Genomic DNA, 25,489 nt, shown 5'->3' with positions numbered 1-25,489 from the left:
ACAATTGCTATATATTATTTATATTATATTAATACTATATATTAATAATAATAAGTATTAGTAGTTTTGTATTGCTGTTACCAAATTACCACAAATTTAGCAGCTTAAAATAAAACACACTTATTATCTCAGTGTCTCTGTGGGTCAGTAGTCCAGGCATGGTATAGCTAGGTTCTCTGCTCAAGGTCTCACCAGGTTACAATCAAGGTATTGAGCAGGTTTTAGGCAGAATTCATTTTCTCTTGGCTGTACGATTGAGGGCCTTGGTTTTCTGCTGGTTATCAGCTGGAGGCCTCCTTCAGATCCTAGAAGCCATGCACAGTTCCTTGCAATGTGGTTTCCTCAATACATCTGTTTATTTCATCAAGATAACAAGGGGAATCTCTTGCTCCTGTTTGCCAAGATGGAATCTCACGTAATGTAACATAATTAGGAAATGACATCCCATCACCTTTGCCATATAACAAAACCTAATCAAGGGTGTGACATCTATCACATTTGCCACATTAAGGTTTGTCTACCTTTTTATTATTATAAAAGCCCACTTGCTTACAGAAAGGAAAGCGTATTTAATTTTGTGAACATTCCTCCATCAATCTAATTAGGTCTTGGTAAATTTCCTGGGGTGCATCCTGTCCAAGGTAAAAATCCACATGATTATAGTGTGGAATCATCTTGTGATAAATAAGATTGGCAATTTTAGGGAGTAAATTTTCAACATCCTTGGGATCAGCCACAATGTCATGTCCACCACTCCATATTGCTGTTGGAACTTTCATCTTAGTAACGTTGTATAAAGGAGGTGTACGCTAAATGCAATGAAAGAGATAGAAAAAAAGGTTTTTTTACAGAAAACTACATTATAATAGTAACATTAGCTATCAGCTTTAACCTAGTCCTTCAAATACTGAAAGTGCAATTAGAATACATTTAATGATATATAAACATTAACATTTTAAAAATATTTGAAAGCACTTTTGAGCAATAATACAAATTGTGAATTAAAAAGTCAACTGTTATATTCCCAGTTTGCATTTTTGGGAAAATAAGAAGGGATCCTAGAGGAAGAGGGTTCTTATTTCTGTGGTGGATCCTCTTTATAGTAGCACTTGATCTGAAAGTGCATCCTTTTCAAACAAAATGATTGATAGGATAAATACCCTTTCTCGTACAGAAATCTGGGCTCGGTGGCATTATTGACACTTGGACATCAGCAGACGCTTCAGGGAGCATTGAGACCAATTTATGAAAACAAGCATTTGAAATATGATGTTAAAAAGGAGCCAACTTGTTACAGAGAAATAGAGTGGCTATAGTGCTCTACTCCCCCAAGTGTCTTGTGCTGATCCCACACACACTTTGGTCCAGGTCTGGCCAATTAATCCCTCATTCTTCTGGCTACAGTGATTGAATGAGAGATTGGCACATGACTAAAACCGGGCCAGAGCTCTCTCTGGCACTTTTTGTCTGAGCAATTAAGAAAATATTAGCTTTTTTTGGTGGGGGTTTCAGATTGAAAGAACTGTAAGAGCTACTTACACCCAGTCACCATCTTACCACTATGTTGGAAAGAGCCTAAGAATGGAAACAAAAATATGCATGAAGAATTGAGAGAAGAGGAGAAGAGGGGACCTGATGGCAGGCTATTGCCAGTTTACTACTACACTTTCTAGTTCAGGAAAGCCTTATTTTCTCTAACCTAAAATAGAATTGATTTCTGCTAACTTGCAACTGAATAATTGACTACTACACATAATTTTTGGTTACTATATGCTATGAATTGTGTTCCTCCAAACTGATATGTTAAAGTCCTAACCCCTGATGTCACTATTTGGAGATGGGCTTTTAGGAGGTAATTAGGGTTAAATGAGGCCATTAAGGGTAGGGCCTTAACTGCTAGGATTGATGGCCTTGTAAGAAGAGGAAAATCTCTCTCTCTCTCTTCCTCCCTCTCTCTCCCTATCTCTCTCCATGAGCACCCAATGAGGGAAGACCATGTGAACACACAGTGAGAAGGTGGCTGTATGCAAGCCAGGAAGAGAACCCTCACCAGAACCCAACCATGCTGGCACCCTGATCTCGGACATCCAGACTCCAGAAGTGCAAGGAAAAAAAAATTCTGTTGTTTAAGCCACCCAGCCTTTGGTATTTTGTTATGGCAGCCTGAACAGAATAATACAACATAGTTAATTTTGGCAGGAAAATTAGGAGGAAGAGATAACACAGACAAAGGTGTAGATCCTAAGGAAACTGTGACATTAGCCTGGGAGGGGTTTCTGAAAGCACTAGAAATGTGCCTGGGGGAGACTCCTGACCAGGTGACTGTGCACCATGAGTTCTCTTAAAAGAGTAATAGTCAGGCAGAGCCCACTGGTGTAGTCATTCCAGGTGTTACTGTCAGTTGGCGGGCTGGTGTCTGGGTCTTTGCATTACTACACATTTAAGTGAATTACCTCTGCTCTGCAGTACTGGGACATCTCTGGGGTGGACTTAGGAGCAAGTGGTAAATGAGAACATGTAGCTTTGACAATGCAATGTGAAAGGCAAAGAAGAAAGTGAGTGTAGATTAGCAATGACCAGTAGCATGTGCAAGGGGGAGATGGGCTCTGGACAGCCTGGTGTAGGGACCCAAATGCAAAGTTCAAGAAATGAAAGAAGAGGCATGCTTTTCCTGACTATAATTTTCTCAGTAGAAGAATACAAAGCATAAATATTTAAATGCAAAGATGGAGAGAAATGAAGAGTAGAAAAACAATGCAACACAGAGGCAGCAACAAACATCAGCCAGCTTTGAGGTACATAGTGGGTCTGAGGAGCCCCGGAAGTCAGAATAATTTTACTCCAATGATTGAATTACTCTGCTAAAGATAAAAGGGGGAGTCTACAAGGTGACAAAGGAAAAATGAATATCAAAATTTGGATTCAAATGATATCTGGAGGATTTTGGCCAAGAAATCTTTAAAATTTACTTTTTATAGTTGACAAATACAAATTATATATATTTATCTAGAATTTTTTAAACTTATTTTCTTAGTAATAAAGGATTGTCAGTGATTACACTGGTAATTACACCTGTCTAATTTATGGTGTTATTATACTTGTGACTACGGTGATGGCCTTACAAACATGCATGCAGTTAATACTGTTTGTTTTGCACTTTTCTTTCTTTTCCCCAAAGTCCCAAGCAAAAGATTTCTAACTGTACTTAAATCACCATGTAGTCATAATTTTGATTGACTCTATAAACACAAGATAAAGCTAATACCTGTGACCCAACTCTCATCCAAGCAGGTTTCTGAGTTTTATAGGGTAAGGTCATCATCTAAAACATTCCTAAAGAAACTGCATGCTCTTGCTAGGTCAAGGAATTTGTTAATTACAAGAGAAAATAGTACTCTGACATAGTGTGTGTGTGGCATATGGCTCCCCCCACTCCCCGCACATGTAACTATAGCAATTTAGGAGAAAAATTAGATTTTTCACACCAAAACCCACGTGTCATTGTTCAGTTTGAGCTCAGTCTATCAGCAAGAAGCCAAAATCATGAATAGATTTCTTTACATACTGGGGGGAAAAAAAGCAATAACAGCAACGCACATTTCCCTTTAATGTAGAATTTTTGCTTCAAAAGGTTTCATAGATAATGTCAAGAAATATCTTGACACACCATTCCCTGGCAGATAGTGCTACTTCTTCCTAAAGGTGGTATTTCTGACTGGTAAATCATTAATGATTCATCTGCTGATTTTTTGAAAAGTGGCTAGTAAATGATATCCCAATGAAATATTAGGACTGTGTTAGTTCATTTTATTAGAGATGGATAAGAAATCAGAGAATATGCTTTAAAAGCAAAGATCATGTATCTTTAATTATCTCTTTTAAGTATGGGGTTAATTAAGGGCTGAAAGTATTTGTTTTTTGAGAACGAATACATGTAGTGGAAGAAGAATAAACTTTAGATCCAGAAATTCCTGGATAATATTCTGGTTGTTTACTGGCTAAATAACAGCCAATTTACCCAACCTCTCTGAGCCTCTGGAAAAATGGAAATAATAACATTGACCTTGCAAAGTCATTGTGGTGATTAGATATAATGATACAGTGCATGGTAAGAACCCAGTGAGCAGCATGTGCTAACCGCAATAAGCCACATCCAGCATAGTGAATGGGACGTAGTAAGTGCATAAGGTGTGGATACTGTTTCTATTATTTATTTGCAGTGTGTGACTAATTATGATTATTATTATTGTACCTGGTGGAAGTGCATCATGTTCTGATCTGGGTTTCCCCAATCAAAAGCTTGAAGCCGACCAGTATTAACTGCCTAAAGTAAATTAAGATAATAAGCACATTAAAATGATATAAAAAAAACATTTAAAGGTCATAAACAAGAAATATACAGAGCAGATTGACATCGTGTCCCACTCTTTAGGCACATAAGCTAAATTTCTATAAAGATTAATATGTCAAATAATATAAATGGTAAAAATTGATACTAATTCACAGAACTGACTGAATTACTTCCCCATGTACCTAACCAATGAAAATCCTCAGACAGCGATGCCTTTAAAAATTACAATGCTACACACAGAAATTTTTTACAAAGATGCTGACTTGAATGATTCTTGAATATCTTGGCTTCAGGAATTTCTATAATTTTTTTTAAAGGCATTTCCTACATTAAAAAATTACTGCTATTATTATTAAATGACTTTGTACCTTATTATTCTCGTCAGGTGGTATAAGCTATTACGATTATACTTCCTATCCTTAAACATTTTTGTCACTGTTGGAAGGAATGTCCCCCTCTGAGATCAGTCAGAATATCTGGGAATCACGCTCAAAACCCCGACACTGAGGTCAAGGAAAATACAAGGGAGTAAAAGTAAATGAACACGAGGAGTCGATGCTGATTCCAGAAACCTCGGTGTGACAGCGGCAGGTGCCTGCAGGACCCTGCGGTGAGCTCTCTGGGAGGATCTCTCAAGGATCTTGCAGAGGAATGTGCCCGAAAAAGGAACAGGAAACATGTACCTGGGCCCAGTGCAGCATATTCTGAACAGATGTTCCCGCGGGGTTCTGTGCCAAATACACATCCAAACGACTCTGCCAAGAGATTATGTCTCATCTGGAGGCTCATGAGATATTCATACCACAAGCAAACATTTGAGAAAAATTTGAATGTTTTTCCTTTTTCTTTTTTCAAGAAAAAAACATGTACCATACCGTCTGGAAACATATTAATGAAAGAAGCCCATCTTTGAGAACTCACTCCTCCCCCAGCTCTGCTCTTCTGTCCTGGTCAGTGGCTTCATAAAACCCACAGAAGGCACCTCTCTGGTCAAAGACCAAGGTAATGCACCTTTTCTTTCCAGATTCACCTCATGGAGGTCCAGGAGTGTAGGAGGTCAAGGGATAAGACCCCAGTGGCTTTCTCTTTTACCCTGTGTAAAATCCCAAAGGACACTCAGACAAAGCTGTTGATCATAAGACACTGAGCACAAAAAAAAAAAATAATAATAATAATAATTATTTTAAAGGGCCAAGCCCGTGGCGCACTTGGTAGAGTGCTGCGCTGGGAGCGCGGCGACGCTCCCGCCGCGGGTTCGGATCCTATATAGGACTGACCGGTGCACTCACTGGCTGAGTGCCGGTCACGAAAAAAACGACAAAAAAAAAAAAAAATAATAATAATAATAATAATAATAAGACACTGAGCACAGATCTGAATGTTTCCTTTTGTTTTCTAATATTTTTAATGTGGTAAATTTTCTTTTAAGTATAATTTCTTTGAAAGTTTGTGGGACAGAAGCCACTCAGTATATTTAGATTTCTTCTGGATCAAAAAAGAAAAAAAAAAGCCATTTGATTCTCTCATATTTTCAATTGAATTTTGTTGTTGTTGCTGTTTTATATAGAAGAGTTATTTTTCCACCAAGGTGAGCATCAGAAACATCTCAGAGCTTAAAAAAATTACACTCACCTATGAGCTACCTAAATCTAGGGCTGAGTTCTAGATATTTATATTTTTTCAAAGTTCCACAAACGCTACACATGCATTCCTGGTTATGCTTCACTGAAACAAACATTTTTGCAGTTGTTATAATATTCCATAATCCAGGCCTGAACAGTGAGACAAAAGGTGACATAATCATACATATGGACAATGAGGGCCCTCAAAGAATAGTTAAGGGTGTTATCTTGTAAAGTTTTTCTTTAGCAAACTGTTGGGCCATATTGATAGGGTGCTTTTGAAATTTTCCTCTTTTGTGTTTGCTTAAAGTTCTTTTTACTTATCTCTGCCTGTGATATGCTTTTATCTTCGTGATATGCTTCCACCTAAGTGATAAGTAAGCCTAGTTTCCCTAGTAAACTGAGAAAGTGAGAGGAATGTGGAAGGCATGCATGCATAACAGGCCGTTTGTCTTCTTTCAGATTTTCTCTCATACTCTGACTCTTGGCAGTTTTACTATGCTATGCCCAGATGTTCCTTTCTTACTGTCTTGCTTCGGGTTTGTAGTCCTTCTTGTCTTCATGGCTTGATGTCTTTTACAAGTTTAGGAAAATAAACTGCTGTTATCGCTTCAAATATTAGTCTTCCCATTCTCTCTGTCCTCATTCTGAGATTCTAGTTTCATATATGTCTGACCTTTTCACCATGACCCTATATGTCTCATGTTTTTCTCTGTATTTTTTTTTTTTTTTGAGGAAAGACATAATACCTAGAAAGAAGAAATAAGGCTATGAGCTAACTTCTCATAGAGAACAGTAGAAGGCAGGTTATAATAACATGAAGTAGCTGATAGAAAATAGCTGGCTTCCTAGAAGTCTAACAACCAGCAAACATACCCTATAAAAACGAGGGTGAAAATATATATTTTTGGCGACTCTAAAACTGTGAGTTAATCACCAGCAAAGATGTAACAAAGATAAAATATGTGAGGGGGAATAAAAATAATCCCTGCTGAAAACTTGGAGGTGTGAGAATTAATGAAAAATCACAAGGGTAAATTTGGATAATTTTAGAAGAATATTAAATATATAAAATATCAATAATAACAATGTTTTGTGCAAGTTAAAATATAGAGAGAATTGAAATTCCAGAAGCCATTACTGTTATTGAAATAAAGCTGGTCCTTAGTTCTTGAGAAAAAAAAAAAAAAAAAAAAAAAGCCATCAGTAAATCTTTCTGGGAAGCAGGAAAATTTTTGATCAGTGCTTTTCTCTGACAGAGGGAGGGTAGGCTCTGTCTCTGCAAGAGTCTGTAAGAGGGATGGAGACTGTCTTCCGCTGTGTCCCACCTCTGGGGAGGAAACAGTAACTTCTCTCTCTCTCCACTCCTTGGGACAGCAAGTAGTAACTTGGAAAGGAAAAGATCTCAGATGACTCTACAGGAATCTTATACTGACCCCTCTCAGTACTCCTTGAACAGTGACTCTGTAGCTGTCACTGAAGAGCCATCCCTTCATCCCTTTGGATTAGGGAAGTGGTTTACAAAATTCCTATTTCCAAATCACCTGGGAAAGTGAAAAGTTGGTAAAAAATACAGATGCCTGGAATCACTCCCTGAAATTCTACTTCAGTAGGTATGAGATAGGGCTCAGGCACAGCAAGATAAACTTTAAAACTATGGCCTTAATCTACGTAAAGGACTTTTCAATGGTGGCATTTTAGCCAGCAGCAAAAGTTGGTGAGAATTTTTGGCAGCAAAATCTTCTTCCTAAATCCTTCTATGAAATTGGATAAACTCTCAGCACTGGTTAGAAGCCACAAACATACTAATTACATTCCAGGAGACAAAAAGGAGACTTTGAGATGTGGTTTTCATGCAATCGGGAACAAACTCTCATTACCTCTGTGCAACAAAATAATTGCTTTACCGGACCCAACTACTTACACGTACCGTGTTTAAATTTTTTGGATCAAATCCACTGAAAGTAAATAGCAAGTTGCTGCAAATATGATGGAATAGCTTCCGGCTGCACACCTTGGTGGCAATGAACTGGTCAATCAATGTATGTGGGTGGAACATTTTGTCACCAAACAATACCTGCAAAATCAATTTAAAGTACCATCAAATCTCATGGGTGTGGATGTCAAGAGTGGAGAATGAGTGGTAATCCAGACAGGGACTGGACAGGAGGTGACTTCTGCTCAGTGTTCATCCTCAGTGAAATCATGAGGTCTGTTAAATTTTGTCTTTGTAGCCCTTCAGACCCATGTTTTTGATCATCTCAACTTACCTCTTGATGCCTTTCCCAAGAACATTTAATTGGGGTAGTTTTTGGAACGCCCCCTGAGAAACCAGTCTCCATGGGAAATTGGTAAGGCTTTGGAGTCAGGCAGCATTCCTGTGTTTGATTTTGGATTCTGTGTCTTATACCTTAGGAAAATATTTTTTTTCTGTTATTCTGAATTTTCTCATCTATAAAATGGAAAAATTAATATTCACTAGGTGGGACTATTGTGAAGATAATAGGTCATGTTTAAAAGATACCTAGTTCATACTCTGGTTTCTCTTCAGATCGCATAAATCTTTCGCCTTTTACTTAAAAGATACCTAGTTCAGTTCCTAGCACCTAGTAAACATTCAAGAAGTAATAACTATATTATAATTAGTGACTGATACAGACTTAATGAGCCATTTCTTTTGGAATCTTTTAATAAATTCTTTCTAGAAGCAAAAACTTAATCCAAAGAAATGAATCTCTACTAGTGGAATTTCAGACAATGTTACAAGTGAGTTGAATTTACCTTTTGAACTTTAGGAACCCTTTGAATTACAACATAAATACCTAATCTCTAGTCATATAAAACCAATGTTGCCTTTGTTACACAATAGCTAGTTTTACAATCTTAGGATAATAAACTAGATATAAAGGTGAAAAGACACTGTTTAGTTCTTAAAACTTTTGGTAACACCCATTTACTGACACACCTTTTTCTTGGAATTCTTTATTAACTGGCAATTACAAATTGAAGAAAAATTACAAATTACAATAGAAAAAACAATAATAACTAGCATTTATTTTTACTGCACTAATGCACTACAGCATTTTACACTATTTTTGGTAAACTAGATCAAGGAAATTTCTACTGTGTATAACTTGTTGACTTCTGAGTTTGAAAATGTATGGTCAAAGGGAATTCTTATTTGATGCAATATTTGATGTTCCATGGAATTTTAATGGAATATATGAAATACCAGGACTTTATACTCCCCTGCATGCCAAAGTGTGATGGGGAGTGAAGAGAAAGAGGAAGAAGTGGAGAAGGAAGAGGAGGAAAGAAGAAGGGAAGGGGATGGGAGAGGTTTGGGAACGGAAGGAAGAAAAGAGAAAAGGGAAGAGAAAAGAACTACAATATGTTTAATTAGTTCAAATCACTTTTCTCAATCCTTTAGTTCTGGAAAGTAATAAACTATTGCAGAAATTATCAAATTTATTCTGGCCTCTTCATTTTGTCACAATCTCTGGGCCACTTGGATAATATACCAGATAGTTAATTTAACTCACCAGAGTTAATTTAACTCACCAGTTAAATTCTGCATGGGTAGCCTACCACAGTAACTGCTGCAGCCATTGTGCCAAAAAGTGGCTCAATACCATGGCAGCAGCCACAAGCACCATGCAGGTGGCCCCCCAGACACTAAACCGCATTGACACAAGGAGAGTCACCAGCGGAAACAAGAAAAAGAGGACATCTTTCTCCTCAAAGCCCACTCCAGAGTGAAAGAAGAAGCAACTGCTCTAGCAGATGACCATACTTCAATGTAAAGATACTAAAAATAAGAAAACCCAAGAAAATATGACACCACCAAAAGAATACAGGGGTTCAAGGAAACCCTTGAAATGACTGAGAAGGAATTCTGAGCAACAATCTTAAGGAAACTCACTGAGATACAAGAAGATTCAGTTAGACAACATAATGAAATGAGAAAAAAAACAAAACAGAATATGAAGGAGGACATTTACAAAGACATTAATACCTTAAAAAAGAATGTGACAGAACTCATGGAACTGATTTACTCAGTGAAATAAAAAACATAACAAAGAGCTTAAGCAGCAGGCTAGAACAAGAAGAAGAAAGAATTTCTGATCTCAAATATAGTCTTCTTGAAATAACCCAGGTGGACCAAAAAAAGAAAAAAAGAATTTAAAAAAAATTAACAGAATCTGAGAAAGCTAGCAGACAACCTTAAGCACACAAACACATGGGGAGGAGAAAGGAAAAGGCATGGAAAACCTATTCAATGAAATAATAATGGAAAACTTCCTAGGTATAGGGAGACATGGACCTTCAATACAGGAATCTCAAAAGATCTTCAAACAGATTCCACCCTAAAAGATCCTCTCTAAGACACATTATAGTCAAACTGGTAAAGTTCAAAGACAAAGAGAATCTTAAAAGAAGCAAGAGAAAAGCATCAAGTCACCTATAAGGGAGCCCCTATCAGACTAACAGCAGACTTCTCAGCAGAAACTCTACAGGCTAGAAGAAAATGGGATGATATATTCAAAATAGTAAAAGAAAAAACTACCAGCTAAGAATACTATACACAGTAGGGCTATTCTTCAGAAATAAGGGAAAAATAATGTATTTTTCAGACAAACAAAAGCTGCAGAAGGTCACCACCACAAGACCAGCCCTACAAGAAATCCTCAAGGAAGTCCTGCATTTGGAATCTGAAAAATGATCATCGCTACCACGAATACACAAGAAAGAACAAAACCCACTGGTAGAACAAAAATGCAAATGACAGAGAGAGAAACTAAATCTTACCACCACAAAAAGCCATAGTGACAATGGAATAATGCCCCTACTTTACTTCTGATTTTAGTAATTTCAGTCTTCTCTCTTTTTTCTTGGTCAGTCTAGAAAAAGATTTGCAAATTTTGTTGATCTTTTTAAAGAATCAGCTACTGATTTTGTTAATTTTACCTATCGTTTTTAATTCCATGCTTCATATATTCTTTGTAATCTTTGTCATTTCCTACTTATATCTGCTTTTGATTTAGTTTGCTCTACTTTTTCTGTTTTCTTAAGGTAGACATTTACATTACTGATTTGAGATTTTTCTTATTTTTAATATAGGTGTTTACAAATATACATTTGCCTGTAAGTAATACATGAGCCCTGCATCCTATAAATTTTGATATGTTGCTCTTTGATCTTTATCTCAAAGAACCGTCTAATTTCCCTGTGATTTTTCATTTTATCCGTTGTTTATTTAGGAGACTTGTTTAATTTTCACACATTTGTGAGTTTTCTAAATTTCCTTCTGTGATTGTGGTCAGAGAACATATTTTCTATGAGCTTAGACTTTTTTCTTTTTTTAAAAAAGGAAACATTTAAACAAAAACAAAAAAGGTCATGGGAAGATTTATGTTATCTTTCAGTTCTATTTTTCCGTGAAATTTTTGAAGTGCCCTCATGTTTATATTCTGTTTCATTGACTTTTTAATGCAATTTATGTTGCTAAACTTAGATATTTAATTTCAGTTCTTGCTTTCTTTTTATTAAATGTACTTGTTGATCTGTTTAAAAATTAATTTGTCTTTGAAAAGTTTATTTATCTTCTCTTGAAGTTAATTTGATATTTGCATGCTTTTGGAAGACTTTAGAGAGTGATTTCAAATAATCATAGAGATTATAAAATGAAATATATAAATTTTAATAATTTTATATCTCCAGTTTTTGTGAAAATTTGAAGCCCTACTTTCTACAGGGTATTTTGTTATTCATTAGTTTTTCAGTTTATGTATTTGTTATTCGAACAAATAAATGTGCATATCCTTAAAAAAAATAACAATTTAACTCATGAATTTGTAACTCTTCCTGTATAACTGTCCTCATAATAATTTTTTTTTTTTTTTTTTGTCTTTTTCGTGACCGGCACTCAGCCAGTGAGTGCACCAGCCAGTCCAATATAGGATCCGAACCCGCGGCGGGAGCATTGCTGCACTCCCAGCGCCGCACTCTCCTGAGTGCGCCACGGGCTCGGCCCATAATAATTTAATAATAGTAGTAGCATACATTCATAGAGTGAATTTATCTTTTAAAAGAATGTTGACATCTATTCCATGATTTCAATTGTGACAACCTAAATAGATTGCCACATTAATAAATAATTGAAGTAAAAGGCAGGATCTGATTTTAATCAGTGAACATTCTTATTTCTCATTTAACAATATCTTCTTTATCCATGCTGGGCAGAAATGCATGTGAAAAGAATCAGCCAATTCATAGAAGTAATCAATCATAAAAATAAAAATATAATGTGAAGGTGAAGGGTATATGTTCTGATAGTCAGCTTTCCCAAATACAGAGTGAATTAGCATGACACTCTCTGACTTCAATCCACCTGGGTATCCATGCACACGTGATTCAACAAAACTACTATGCATTTTCCCAGGGATAAATAACTTCTCCTTTACCCTAAAATGACAGAGAGGATAGTAATGTAGGCCAGCCAGCCATACAACACTCATAGGAAACACGCTAACTTGTAGATGTAATTCAAAGTTTGTTTTGGAGGGGGCATGTTTGTCACATAACAGCCGGGTGACAGCTTTTTTTAGTAAGTCTTTCACCCCTTCTTCTGGAGACATGGCCCTGTGCCAGGTCACATGGCTTGCCAAGGAGAACATAGGCTGGAATCAGCTCTCAATCGCCCACCGAGCTTGGCACCCTTGTGGATGAGTGTGTGAGGACAGATTTCTTCAGGTTGCCATTGAAAAAGTGGGGAAATATACTCTCCATGGGTTACCTGGTCAGATCTAGCTTTAAATTCCGGTTCTGACACCCATTAACTGGGTGATTTGAGACAAGCTGTTTAGCCTCTGAGTCTCAGGTTCTTCTCTGAAGAAATAGAGATAATACTAACAATCTTTAATATCAAAGAGAACGTGTAAAAAGTAAAGGGTCAAGCTACAGGTCAGAAAGAAAGTAGAGATGAGAACACAAAGGCATAAATGCCCAGGGGCAGAATGGGAGTGGGGCAGGTGAAATAACGAATGAATCTCCCAACTTAACAAAGTCGACCCATTTTATAAAAGTGAAAACTGAGGCTTAGAACAATTAAATAACTTGCTCAAGATCCCATAAGGCAGGAGACAGGGGCAGAATGTGAACCCAGTTCTGTCTAAATCAAGTTCCTATGCTTGTGCCTTACATGAGTTGAGTTGAACTTAATAGAAATGAAAGAGCAATTGAAAGAATTGATGGTATCAATGCAATTAAAGCTGTTATTCAGAGAGAGGACAAGGGTTGTCTCAGTCCAGGAGCTCTCCCAGGAAAAAAGAAGCCGTTCTCCAAGCATGCCTGAGAACATCTGCCTAAGGGGAGAGCAGAGGAGAAAGTCCTGTTCTTCGAAAGTTAAAATCACACCTAAAAGGCTATTATCTCACTGTCCAATCTCGCAGATTTTTATCTTCTTTTTGCACAACTCTTGTTCAGATCCCCAACTTCTATCAGCTGACGTGTAACAACATCCCATAACCTTTCTTTTCATCATGCACCCCTCTCGATGTCCTTTATCCCCATCCACTTACGTTTAATCTCAGGAGAATCTTTCTAAAAAGGAGCATGATGCATGCCCCTTCCTCTGTGCAAATACTTTTCATGGTCGCCCATTGCATGTAGAATAAATTACAAGCTCATTAACTTGACACTCAAGTCCTTTCAGAATCTACCCCTACACTTCCAATATTATTTCTCATACTTTCCTTCACAAATGTAAAGCCCCAGTGTGGTTCTCATGGCCCGAGCTTCACCCCTTTAATGTTGCTCTCATTTCCTTCTTGTTTTGGAAGCCTTCTCTACACCGCTCTGTATATTGAAATCTTATCCTTAAGCCCAAACTCAAATGCTGTCTCATCCAAAAAGTCTTCTGTGATTTCAACAGCTAGAAGCATTTTCCCCTTTCTCTGAGTTTTCCTAGCGATTTCTTTGCTCTATTAGGAATTAGTGAATCACATGGTAGTTCCTCTATTAGAATTATAGTTCCTCTATTGGAGTTATATTTTGGGAAAGCCTATCATCCTAAAATTGCAAATAGGATCTTAGCCACTTCTCTATTAATATTCTTCAGTGACTTCCCATCACTAGCAGCACAAAGTCTAAACTCCTCAACAGGACATAACTGCCTCCATTAGCTGTCCCCTACTCTCTTCTTAGTTGAATCTCCTACCATTCTTACATATGCCCTAATTTTCAGTCATACCAATTGGCTAAAATGTCTCCATATAGACATAGTGGTTTCTTGATGCCAAGATTTTGAAGCAGTGGCTCCTAGATATTTCTTTGCTGAATTGACTTAAATTGCACCACATCCCATACATGTCAGAATGTGTGAAAGTTTAAAGCAGAGTTGTACAAATTGAGGGGAATGGAAAGATTCTGCCACCTCCAAATATCTCTCAACTGTGTGGGAATGCTGGAATAATTTAGCAAGAAGTCCGGTGCTGTTTACCCAGTATTTTGGGACCAGGCCAGTATGAAATCTCTAAGCCAAGTACTAAGAAGGCGATGTAAACATTTTCTGTTTTATTCTAGTGTCTTTTCTGTTATCTGCCTTTCTGGGTTGTATAAACATGCACTCAAATCACCATGAGCGGATCTGCTTAGCTCTCAACAACCGGAATTGTTGGTTTCTGTAAGAATTGTTTTACTTTCATCTGCTCTCATTGAAATCGCTGAACCGTACAATCACCATTATGAGAGGTGATTAACATGAGAGAAGCCCACATTAAAATGCAGCTGGAAAACACACCAACCCACACAGACCAACCCACAGTAGATAAGTGATCAGACCAGTTAGCCATCAGCTAGAAGAGATTCTGAGGCCTAGAGTATTGCTTGGGTTTGAGGGACTTGATGGGAGAGGCTGTGAAATGGTGGGAAATGAAACAATGTTGGGCATTTAGTGATGGGTCAGGGTGTGCTCTATGAAAATAATAAGCAGCAAAAACAATTGCTGCCATTTATTAAGGGCTTACAGTATGCAAGGCCTGGTTGCCTCACAGCAACTCCATGGGCAGGGACTATTACTATCCCCATATTTTAAATGAAGAGCACTTAAGGTTTACCCAGCTAACAATTTTAACCTACTAAATTCAACAGATCAGTCAATCAAATTACCTCTCACTTTGGTCACAAATGAAGGAAAACAGAGAAGCTTCTAGACATAAATGAAGACAATAGGATAGAATATCATCAGTGTGAACTCTCTGAACCCTGCTTATGAGATTGCACATCATCAGTAAACCTACATGGATACCCTGAACACATATTATGTTGTCAGAAGTTTATAAAATGTCATTTGTCTTCTCTTGAAATCAGTGGAAATAGAGTTACTTCTAGTTACTTCAGATTTAAACTTGGGGAAGTCACCTACCTTGACTACTTGCCTGGAAAGAGTTGTTAATATTTTCATAGGACTTTTGGTGTATTTTGCGGTGACAACTGGAGCCAGTGCAAAAAATATCTTAATCCTTTCAGCCAGTTCTGGATTTGTAGAGAATGCTATGAAACCTGAAAGGGAAGAAAGAAGACACTAGTTCATAGATTGAAAACAATCATTTACTCATTGTAAGTGATAGTAAAAGTAACCATATTAGAAACAAAACAAAACAAACAAAAACCAACTCAGAATAAGTACCATTTGTAGAAAAGAGTTTCTAAATTTCCCAAGGGTGGAATTGGCTAATTCAGAATCAAGTGACTTTTCTGTCCCTAGGGAGTACAAGTCTACTTATAGAGAGTATTAAAGAGAAGGCTCAAACATCCATTGTAGAACATGTCTAGGTGAACTCCAAGGACCATTCCAGCTTGACTGTCATCCTTGGTGTCAGACAAAAGTGGGCTGTAACCTCAGCTTTCTATTCGCCAGCTGTGTAAAAACTTGGGCAAGTTACCTCTAATGGATCTGCAACATAACCAGCGCCACTTTAGACAAGCCCAAGTACAAAATGGCGCTGCCCACCTCCACCCCTCCCCTTCACCCTTTAGGAGAAGGCTCCTGACTTAAACAGAAACCCCTTTTGCTTCTGCAAGGACGCAGTTCTCCACCCCGATCCACATTAACATAATGACCCTCCTTGATGGTATCACCCAGCTCTTGGTGCCAACATATCAATATAAGCTCTAGCACCCCCACACCTGGTGCTGTCCCCCATTTTCTGGGCAGCCCTGGGCCTGTGCCCCTCTGAGCACAGCCCAGCAGATTCTTCTTTAATAAAGCTTCAACGGTATCCAGCATCTCGGCTCACTTTTTTTCAACCTCCTCTGTGTGAGTTTCAGTTTTCTCAATAGATACGTGTGGGTAAGAGGATACTTACAGGATGATTCTTGTAAAAGTCACATTCGTATCAACTTAAACTTTATAACTTTTATACATACTTATATTTAGCCTTTATTAAATATATGAAACTTAAGGTGTTACTTGGCACTATCACCATTAGAAAGGATTCCTAAATTCAGCCATTTGTAAAATATGGACAGCAAACGTCTCAGATGTCTGTAGTTTCCAGTGAGAGAATGTACGTAAGATGTGTAGAACAGGTGTATAAAGACCTACTTCACACCAGAAACCTGATTAGGATTAGAAGACTGGTGGAAATGCTGCTGGTATCGTTGAAGCCTCTGGTTAAACAGAGATCTGACGAGACTGAGATACCCCAGGCTCTGTCAGTCTGGTCCTATCCACATCGTGGCTGCCCCAGCGCTTCCCAGGAAACTAAAAGTCACGCTGACTATAGCGTATAATCACCACGTTTTGCAATTCTCTGCTTTCTTTTTGGTATCCCTCCCTAGACTGTGAGATCTCCAAAGGAAGGATGGATACTATCTTTATCTCTGCTTCCTTCGCATCTAACCCAGTGTCTGACAAATGTCTGTTCAGTATACAAATGAATAATTGAATAATTTTCACTCCTTCTGGCTTATCTGTCTACCTCCAAATTTAGTGGGGGTGAAAAATTCCCTATTGTCATCCTTGTTTTATTTGCTCTTCAGAAATTAGCCAGAGGAAATGATTTCTCGGTTCAAGCCCCTAAACTAGAGACTGCACAGAGAGAAGATATACTGACTTCTTCTTGCCATAAATATGGAAGAGGAGCCCTTGACACTCTCTGATCACATCTGCCCCAAACACACCTATGGTGGTGCCTTGGGAGTGTCCCACGTAGTAGAGTTGCTCCTGTCCAGTTTTCTCTATGATAAAATTGATTGTGGCTGGAAGATCATATTTAGCCATCTCATCCAAACTGCCAAAGAGAAGGAATAAAATTGGAAGAGACATCTCATTGTTAATTCTGCAATACTTAAACACATTCATTGTAGACATAGATACTGTGCTTTTGTTAAATATAACACTACAGTTAATATGTAATCTTATGCAACTGTGCAACTTTTGAGGCCATCACCTTGATTTCATTTTTAAGAGACTTGAACTAGAAAAATCTGATTTGTAACAACCCACTGATTCTTTTCCTGTAAGACTAGTCATATTTCACTTAATCTCATAGCAGATTTAGCAAACTCCTCTGAAAAGAACAATGACCTGGAATGCTTATCTAAAAAAACAGAATAATAATGCAAACAGATTTGTAGACCTCAGCCCGGATGACTGAATCAGAATTTTCAGGGAAGAGGCTTGGTAATTTGCATATTTATCAATGGCCTCAGGTGCTTCTGATCCTGTGTACAGTTTCGGAAACACTCACCTAGGGAACATCTTGTCATTTGCAATAGTGTAATGACACAATCACACTAGGGTGTGGAGTTAGGAAATGCCAAATGGCTTCCAGAAAGAAGGCAGAAATGGGGTCAAGAAAAAAAGGCTTTAGTGACCTCCGAGGCATGTTTCTTGCCTCCTACGCAAGTGCATGGGTTTGCCCCTGTGACCAAGCAGACAGCACTCCCAAGTGTTGTTACTGGCAACGCTCTCTCCTCCTTAGCCATTTTGTGATCAGATTTTCTCCTTACTTCCGTCAGGACACACACACACACACGCACGCACGCACGCACGCACGCACGCACACAGGCACACAGCTACACAGGCACACACACACAGGCACGCACACGCAAACCGGGAAGGAAGTGAGACAGGGTTAAAACAAACAGCAATACAATAACAAGGGCATTTCTTCACACCCTTTGAAGAAAGCCTGGGTAGAAAAAGAAAGGTTTGTTTCCTTCTTGTGGATTCCACTGGGTTCATTTGAACAGAAAGGGAAAAATAACAGGTGTTCATACATATAAATAAGCAAAGTGCACACACTATTCATTGGTAGATTTCTCCTCACCTGAAGGCCCAGAATTCTGGTGATTTGGGTGACAATTTCAGGTGTTTTCTGGACCAGGTGTTTCCCCGGCTGTTCCCTAACCACACATCATAACCAACATCTGCCAGAAGGAAAGCCAAGCTGTTGTTTGGCAGGTTGCAAATCCAGTTACTGGCAGATGCAATTAAGCCATGCTGCAAATACGCAATAGACTTTGGAGCTGCAAAACACAGGCAACAAGAATTCAGGTCTGAACTTCCTTAGTGTCTGCAAGAAAATTCTATTTTCTGACTTCCTGTAGAGGAGAGGTTAAGAGTTGAAATTTGGTGGCAAGCAAACCTGGGATCTAGTTTCTTCTGAACTCCTTACTTGGGCAAGTTATTTATCTTCTCTGTGTCTTGTTTTCCTCATTCGTAAAATTGGGGTTATACATAATGTGCCACATTGTTATACAGGCGCTGGAGTCAGATTGCCCTGGTTCAAAATCTATTCTGCTACATATTAACCTCTTTGTGCCTCAGTTAACCTATCTGTAAAATAGGGAATAATAACAAATGTTATCTCATAGGGTAACTATAAGAATTCAGTAAGAATTAAAATATGTAAAAGACTGTCCAGCACAATTAAATATTAGCTTAGCTATATTACGGTTATTCGTGTTAATATCATTTTATTTCTCAAGAAGCATCTGATTACAAAAATTTTTTTCTCAAAATAATAAAAACAATAATAAAAACTCCATTTGTTGAATGTTTACTGCCAGGCACTATGCTAGACTTTATATATGCTAGACACTGCTTTATATCATTTGAATTATTAGAAAGCAAAATGCAAGGTTATAAGTAGAATTTTACACAATATAAAGTTGTTAATTTGATACAAAAATCCAACTTCCAATGTAGAATTGGAACATGTTAACTAAGAAAGAGAAAAGAAAGAAGAAAGTGGGAAAGTGGTGCTAAAAAAAGAGAGAGAGAGAGAGGCAAGAGGGAAGAAGTGACAAGGCTTTCCCTTTCCTTCATAAGTGGTTTGCAATACTGTGTTGGTACTTCAGGACCCTACCTCATGTCACTTTGGGGGCTAGAATGGCTTTCTGAGAGGGGGTTGTCTAGATTGCCTCTTAGAGAGCCTTCAGCCATTTGGAAGCAAGAAACTAAAGAGTCTGTTCATTTATTCACCTTTTGGAGAAAAGGGAAAGGAAAAGTGTTACTAACTCTGCCAAAGTTAAGTACTGCCATACAGCTGTCATAGCCCATAGCCTCTCTTATCTGACCCCTAGTGCAGCTTGTTATCTAGAGCCTTCCATCTCATGCATTTTGGCAGCTATGTGGCAAAAAAACGATAACAGAAAAGTTTGGGGAGATGTAAAAGTTCTCATGAGCATTCACAAAGGTAATGGAGGTGTTTTGGAAAATGGTTGTCTCTATAAAGTCAGAAACACCATTATATCTCCCTCTCTTTTTAAAAATCTAGATTTTTCTTTAAACAATTAACCTTTCTGATATTGAGAAGTTTTGTTATACAAGGCACCAAAGAAGAAAAGGAGCTAAGAACTGAGAGAAGAAAGCAAATTGTTTCCATGTAATAGATCATTCTTTTTCTACAGAGAGCAACCTGCATTTTAGGGAGCTAGAGATGGCTCTTTAATAAAGTTTAAGCACAGAATGAATAGGGTCATATTTACTTTTTATAAAATAAAATCACTTAGACTTGGGTGGAGAAGTGACTACAAGAGGATAGATACCAGTTAAAAGGTGTTGTAGTAGCTGAAGAGATTATGTTCAAACCTGGATGTGAGTGGCACTGCAGCTGAGAGAAGTTCTCAGATTAGAAAGTAATTTTGAAGGCAAAATTGATAGGTGTTAGTGATCGGTTATATATAGGAGGTGAGGGACAAGGTGTGTCAAGAACAACTCCTGTGCTTCTGGTTTTCAAAACTGGTCAGTGGTTTTCTTCTGATTTTGTGTTTGGAAGGAAGACAAATTCATGTGGACTAATGGAAGGGACTGTGACCTATTTCAGAACAAAATCTGCCCTGCTACTACTAGGACATCTGGGCATCTCTGCTTTAGACATTTTTTCCTTTCATAACAAAATAAATCATACCTGTTCCCCTTGGGCATCCTCTTCCATGAGGAATCCTATAAATTCCGAGGACATAACCATCTTCTGTGACAACATCATACTCTTCATAAGGATAACCCCAGTAAGAAATAATCTGGCTCTAAAGAGGAAAGGCAAATATATACCTTCAGGGTGTTGTCTTTTAATTTTTACACATGCATTGCAATACAGTACTTTAAATTGCAAACTACTGTTTACTGATCTACGTGCTGGGATAGCATACACTGGGAAAAAATCAGGATAATTTGAGGAGATTGCAAAGCCATGGGTAAGGCAGAGTAGGGTGATCTTATAACCCTGTTTACTGAGAACAGTCCCTGGTTATGCCTGTTGGCCTGGTATTATTACTGCACCCTAGTTCATTCTCAGAATGTTTTGACAGAAAATTATATGGTCGTCTAGCAAGGAAAACCACAGAAGATTGTGCAGCTGGTACCCTGTGGCTAAGAACAAGTGAGCTGTTTACCAACTTGAGACCTGAAGGGAGATGAGAGGAAGTGGTTACCAAAGCGCAGTAGGAGAAAGTCAAGCAGAGAGGGCCACATTGAGGAGACAGCTTGTCTAACTTGACTTCACGGGGAGGGAGCCAGGGTAATATAAAACTCGGTCTCACTCTCCTCCTTCCTTCTTATCTCCAGATCAAGATTTCTATGGGCTGAATTGAACTGACAACCAAAGGTCAAGGGCACTTGTTGGGCAGAGAGAAAGGTGTAAAAGAACAGAGAGTGAATCTAGAGGGGTCAACACAAGATAGCCCAGCCCCAGGTGTACAAGGAAGAGGGGAACTAGTGTTTATTGGACAGCTTCTGCACTGACATTTACATCTTCGGTCTCATTAATCCCTACAAGGGGCCTTTGAGATAAAATTCTACTGTTTTACAGTTGAGAAAATTGAAGTTCCAGAAGACTAATAATTTGTTCAAGATTGTATGCTCAGAAGAGATAAAGACAAGATTAATGCCAAGGTAAGTTTAGCTTCAAAGCCTATGCCCTTATCACAAGGTTATGCCTTTTCCCTTGTCAGGCTCACTGATGCGTGTATAAATTATGTGGCTACAAAGAGAGTCATTGAGAGCCTGTGTGGCACTGAATTCCCACTCTTCCTCTTATCAGATGTGTGACTTTGGGCAAGTTACTTAACCTTTCTGTGCCCCATTTTATGACTAAAGATAATAATAGTATCTCTTCACAGACTTATTGTGAGGATTACATGTAATAGATCTAGAACAGTTTCCGGCACAAAGTAAGTGCTCTATAAATGTTTGTTATTTTTATTATCATTATAGAAGGATTAAGAGACCAAAAAAACACTCAGACTAGGGAGGAAAATAATGCATGTAAATATGGGAGGAAGGGAGAAACTTGGATTCAAGGACAGTATTTATAGATTGTGAGTTCAGCAGTGTGGTAGAAGGTCAGGGGTACTTGTTGGATACTTTGGAGAGAAACAAGAAGAGGCAATAATTTAAAAAAAAATTGGCAGTTTCTTTCTTAAAGTTCTAATAAAAGCTTGGGTGCGAATGAGAACAATAGTGCAGCTTGTGAGCAAGAGTATGGACTATCCCATTGGAGTGGAGCCTGTAGTAGACATTTGCTGTTTGTCTTTCTTTTTTGCCCAGAGCTATTCTATTCAATTCCTGGTAGAAAGTTCTGCATGTTACGATACTTTTGGTTATAAGCAACAGAAATTAAACCGGTCTCACAAAAACAAAAAAAATTACATATAGCTTACAAAATCAAAGAAACTGCTCTACCAAAAGCCTCAGAAAGAAGTCAAGGATACTGTATAGAGATAATCAATATTTACTCATACTGTTCTCTTCAGGAAGCCACTGGTAGATGGAAGCTTAAGCCACCAGAAGGTGGAATATCACTGCTCTAACTTGGGTCAGATCTTTCAAGTCTTGGATTAGTTAGCCATGCCAAGGGAGAAAGCACAGGTTTAGTCACTGGAGGAATTGTTTAAAATTAGGTAGGCATACCAATTATATCTAAAATGATGACAGATTAATAATTTCTTATCTTAGTGCTGTTTTCTTAACGAATGACTTACAATATTCATATATGCTTCAGGATTTGTGATGCTTCCTTTCTTATCACAACCATATATGAGTCCAGGAATAAGTATCCAGCATGCTGCTGCTAAAAGCTGCCACATTTGGGGTCTGCCTGGGGAAGGAAATGTTAACATATTTGTCATCAAAGAGAAATTCTGAAAGGCAAAATTTGGTATGATATTTTTATAACACTACTGTGCAAGAGAGCAGAAACATACTTGTAGAGTGTGTTTTAACAAGGAACATACTGAATTATTCAAGACGTATTCAATGAAAAATCTAAAATGGTGACTTTGCAGTAAGAAGAGAAAAGAAGGAAAAAAGGAAGGGAGGCGGAAACCAAATAACCAAAAGTATCAAATAAATTGGTACTTTTTTCCTGATGGTGGGAGTGAGCATTGGCAAATCTTTATGGAAAGAAACTTGCTAACATATCTTGCAAATTTAAAAATATTCACATCTTGCACTTAGTAATTTTCTTTCCAGGAATCTATCTGAAAGAAAAATAACATATAAATAAGTACCATGTATAAAATTATTACTTATGATATATCTTCATATAGTAAAATTTACCAAAAATAAATAAATAAATAAATAAATTAATTAATTTTAAAAAGGGGATTGGTGAAATAAATTATGAGTGAGGAAGAATGGAATTATTTACTCATCAGATATTATGTTTATATGTAATGTGTGAAAATTCCTATTGTATAATATTAAGGGAAAAACAATGCAAATTGTTCATGTACTTTGAGCTCAATGATGAAACAAAGTATAAACAGAAAAAAAATGCTAAACACCAAATTTTAATTATGATTATATCTAGATGAATGTTTGGATGATTATTTTCTCATTTTTAAAGGGGTTTCCATACTTTCTAAATTTTCTATATTCAGTTTTACTTCATCATAAGAGAGAAGTTATTTGAAAAGAAAAAATTGTAAAAATTATGGAGGAAAAAGACTATAACTATTCTTCATTTAGCTTTGAACCTACTTAAGTTTAAAAACAAACAGCAACTTTACAAAAATAATAGGGGGGACATTTTGCAGGAGATTCGCCATTGTCTTTATAGACAATGATTTGCCATCTGTCTTTATAAAATACAGATCTTCAAATTATGTCAGAAAACACACTCTATTGCTAGTCTGTTCTGTTTTCTTCCCAATATGAGAGAGATGGTAAATCTTACCCTGTAGGAAAAGAAAGAATTTTTCACAAAATGCCCACAGTACTTTGTTATATAAAGTTCCATAAATTCTTCCCTTGGGTTTTATCAAAGTCACAATGTCTACAGACTATATGTGTTAATATATATTGATATAATTAATATAATTAACATATACTATAATCAACATAATAACATATGATTTCTATATTAAATATATAATTATATGTTACTATAGTATATTGACCTATAGATTAATATAGCTTAATTCTGGTGCATCACCATGGCAGTGATAATACCACTTCCACCAACAGCAATAATAATTATTACTATTACAACTATACATTGAACACCTATTGAATGCCAAGTAATGTGTCAGGCATACATTATCTCACTTTGCTCTCAAAGTAATCTCAAAGGATGGGAAATACCCCATTTTATTTAAAACAAAATCGTGTCTTACAGTGTTCAAATAATTTGCTCAATGTCAGACAGACAGGGAGGCAGAATCTGAACCCAGGTTGCCTGACTCTAAAGGAAATGCTTTTAGTCATTATGCTCTTAACCACTTAGTCCATTCAGAATAGATTTACTGGGGCCTTCTGGCTGTTATATGCCTGATTACTGTTTCTCTGAATATGGCCCCTAAATCACAGGTGTCATAATCACAGTAAAACACAATAAGACTCTTAGACCCCACCCCAGCTCAAATGAATGAGAATTTATTTGTGTGTGTTTGGAGGGGGTGGGGAGTGGCCCGGGGATCTTAAATTTTAACCAACATTACAAGTAGTTCATATGCATTCCAGAGTTTGAAAAACAGGTAGACTGACTTGACCCTTTGAGAAAATAAACTATTTCATATTCATTTCTGTTTCTCCAAGACTTAGCATGGAGATTTTCATAAATGTTTGTCAGATAAACGGATGGATGAAGGAGTAAACGAATGCATCATTTAATCTTAATGACTATGACAAATTGACTCACTATTTTGTGTCATGTCTTTCCTGCTTGGTTTCATTTCACCCTGCCTCATTGGTTCCTCTCTGGCAGTAAGCTTTGAGGGTTCATTATGTCCTAAATTCAGGATTGCATCTTATGGCAAAATTTTAAAAAATATTGTTCTTCTCTTTCAAAACCAATCTGAACAGTTTAGATGCTCCGGTTTCTGCTGAGTGATTGACATTTTGAGGCCTCTGTGTCAGAATCACTGGCAGGTAAGCCTGGGGCCCCTTAGAGCAGATCTGGCTCTCTTCTGAAATGTCTGAGCAAGAGAACCTGTGGGGCTGGGCAAGAGCTCGTAATGGGCTTGTAATGGACTAGCACATTTTGGGGGCATCCCTTAGGGTTGGAGTTTTGTGCCCAAGGGATGGCCCAAGAATGTACCAGTCATGACAGGTTGCCTTTTGCAGCCATGCCACAGAGCCCATGGGCAGCCTTTGTTTCTTTCTCCTGTGTAATGGATCTGAGTACAGAAGGGTGACACATTCAGGCAAGAGGATTCTCTATGTGTTCCGTTTTGTAAGGAATGGCAGGTCCAATCCACCTCTCCCCAGGGGTGTGCTTACCTGCTGTGCCCTGTCTAATCCTCAAACTCTTAACTATAATTCTTGGATGTAGAGGGTTAAAAATCTTAATTCTAATTTGATTTTCAGATTGGGCTCTTTAGCTAAGAAAAATTTATGGGACAAAAGTCCTTGGTTAGGAAACAATGGTCTACAGCTAGGGCCAACAGCCCATCTAATCAATTCTAATCACTGTTTAGGGATGGGATTATGTACGTTGATTATTTAACAAACTGATTGTTGTTAAAAGATGTTGAAAGAATTGCTGTAGGGAAAAATGTGAAAAAC

The 25,489-nt window shown here is 37.6% G+C and overlaps 1 protein-coding gene across 4 annotated transcripts; it reads right to left on the bottom strand.

The window, feature by feature from the left end:
* Positions 1-537: 537 nt before the first annotated feature.
* Positions 538-22,569, bottom strand: LIPK (lipase family member K). 4 transcript variants are annotated; one of them, XM_063102904.1, is made up of 9 exons: positions 22,454-22,569; positions 20,394-20,509; positions 18,309-18,507; positions 17,158-17,267; positions 15,398-15,534; positions 7,904-8,050; positions 5,035-5,106; positions 4,253-4,324; positions 538-809 (listed from the first exon to the last, which is right to left on the bottom strand). In XM_063102904.1, exons 1-9 carry the CDS (start codon positions 22,567-22,569, stop codon positions 570-572), a joined length of 1,209 nt encoding a protein of 402 aa, XP_062958974.1. In that variant the 3' UTR covers positions 538-569. The 4 variants fall into 4 exon arrangements, with proteins under 4 accessions (XP_062958974.1, XP_062958975.1, XP_062958976.1 ...); XM_063102905.1 differs by having other exon boundaries at positions 20,394-20,511; positions 22,465-22,569; XM_063102906.1 differs by having other exon boundaries at positions 18,309-18,408; positions 20,394-20,511; positions 22,465-22,569.
* Between the last annotated feature and the right edge of the window lie 2,920 nt (positions 22,570-25,489).

The sequence above is a fragment of the Cynocephalus volans genome, chromosome 7 (assembly GCF_027409185.1).
Source record: "Cynocephalus volans isolate mCynVol1 chromosome 7, mCynVol1.pri, whole genome shotgun sequence".
Taxonomy (NCBI): Eukaryota; Metazoa; Chordata; class Mammalia; order Dermoptera; family Cynocephalidae; genus Cynocephalus; species Cynocephalus volans.
Note: the sequence above shows the minus strand (reverse complement) of the source record. Positions and strands in the feature narration are given on the sequence as shown.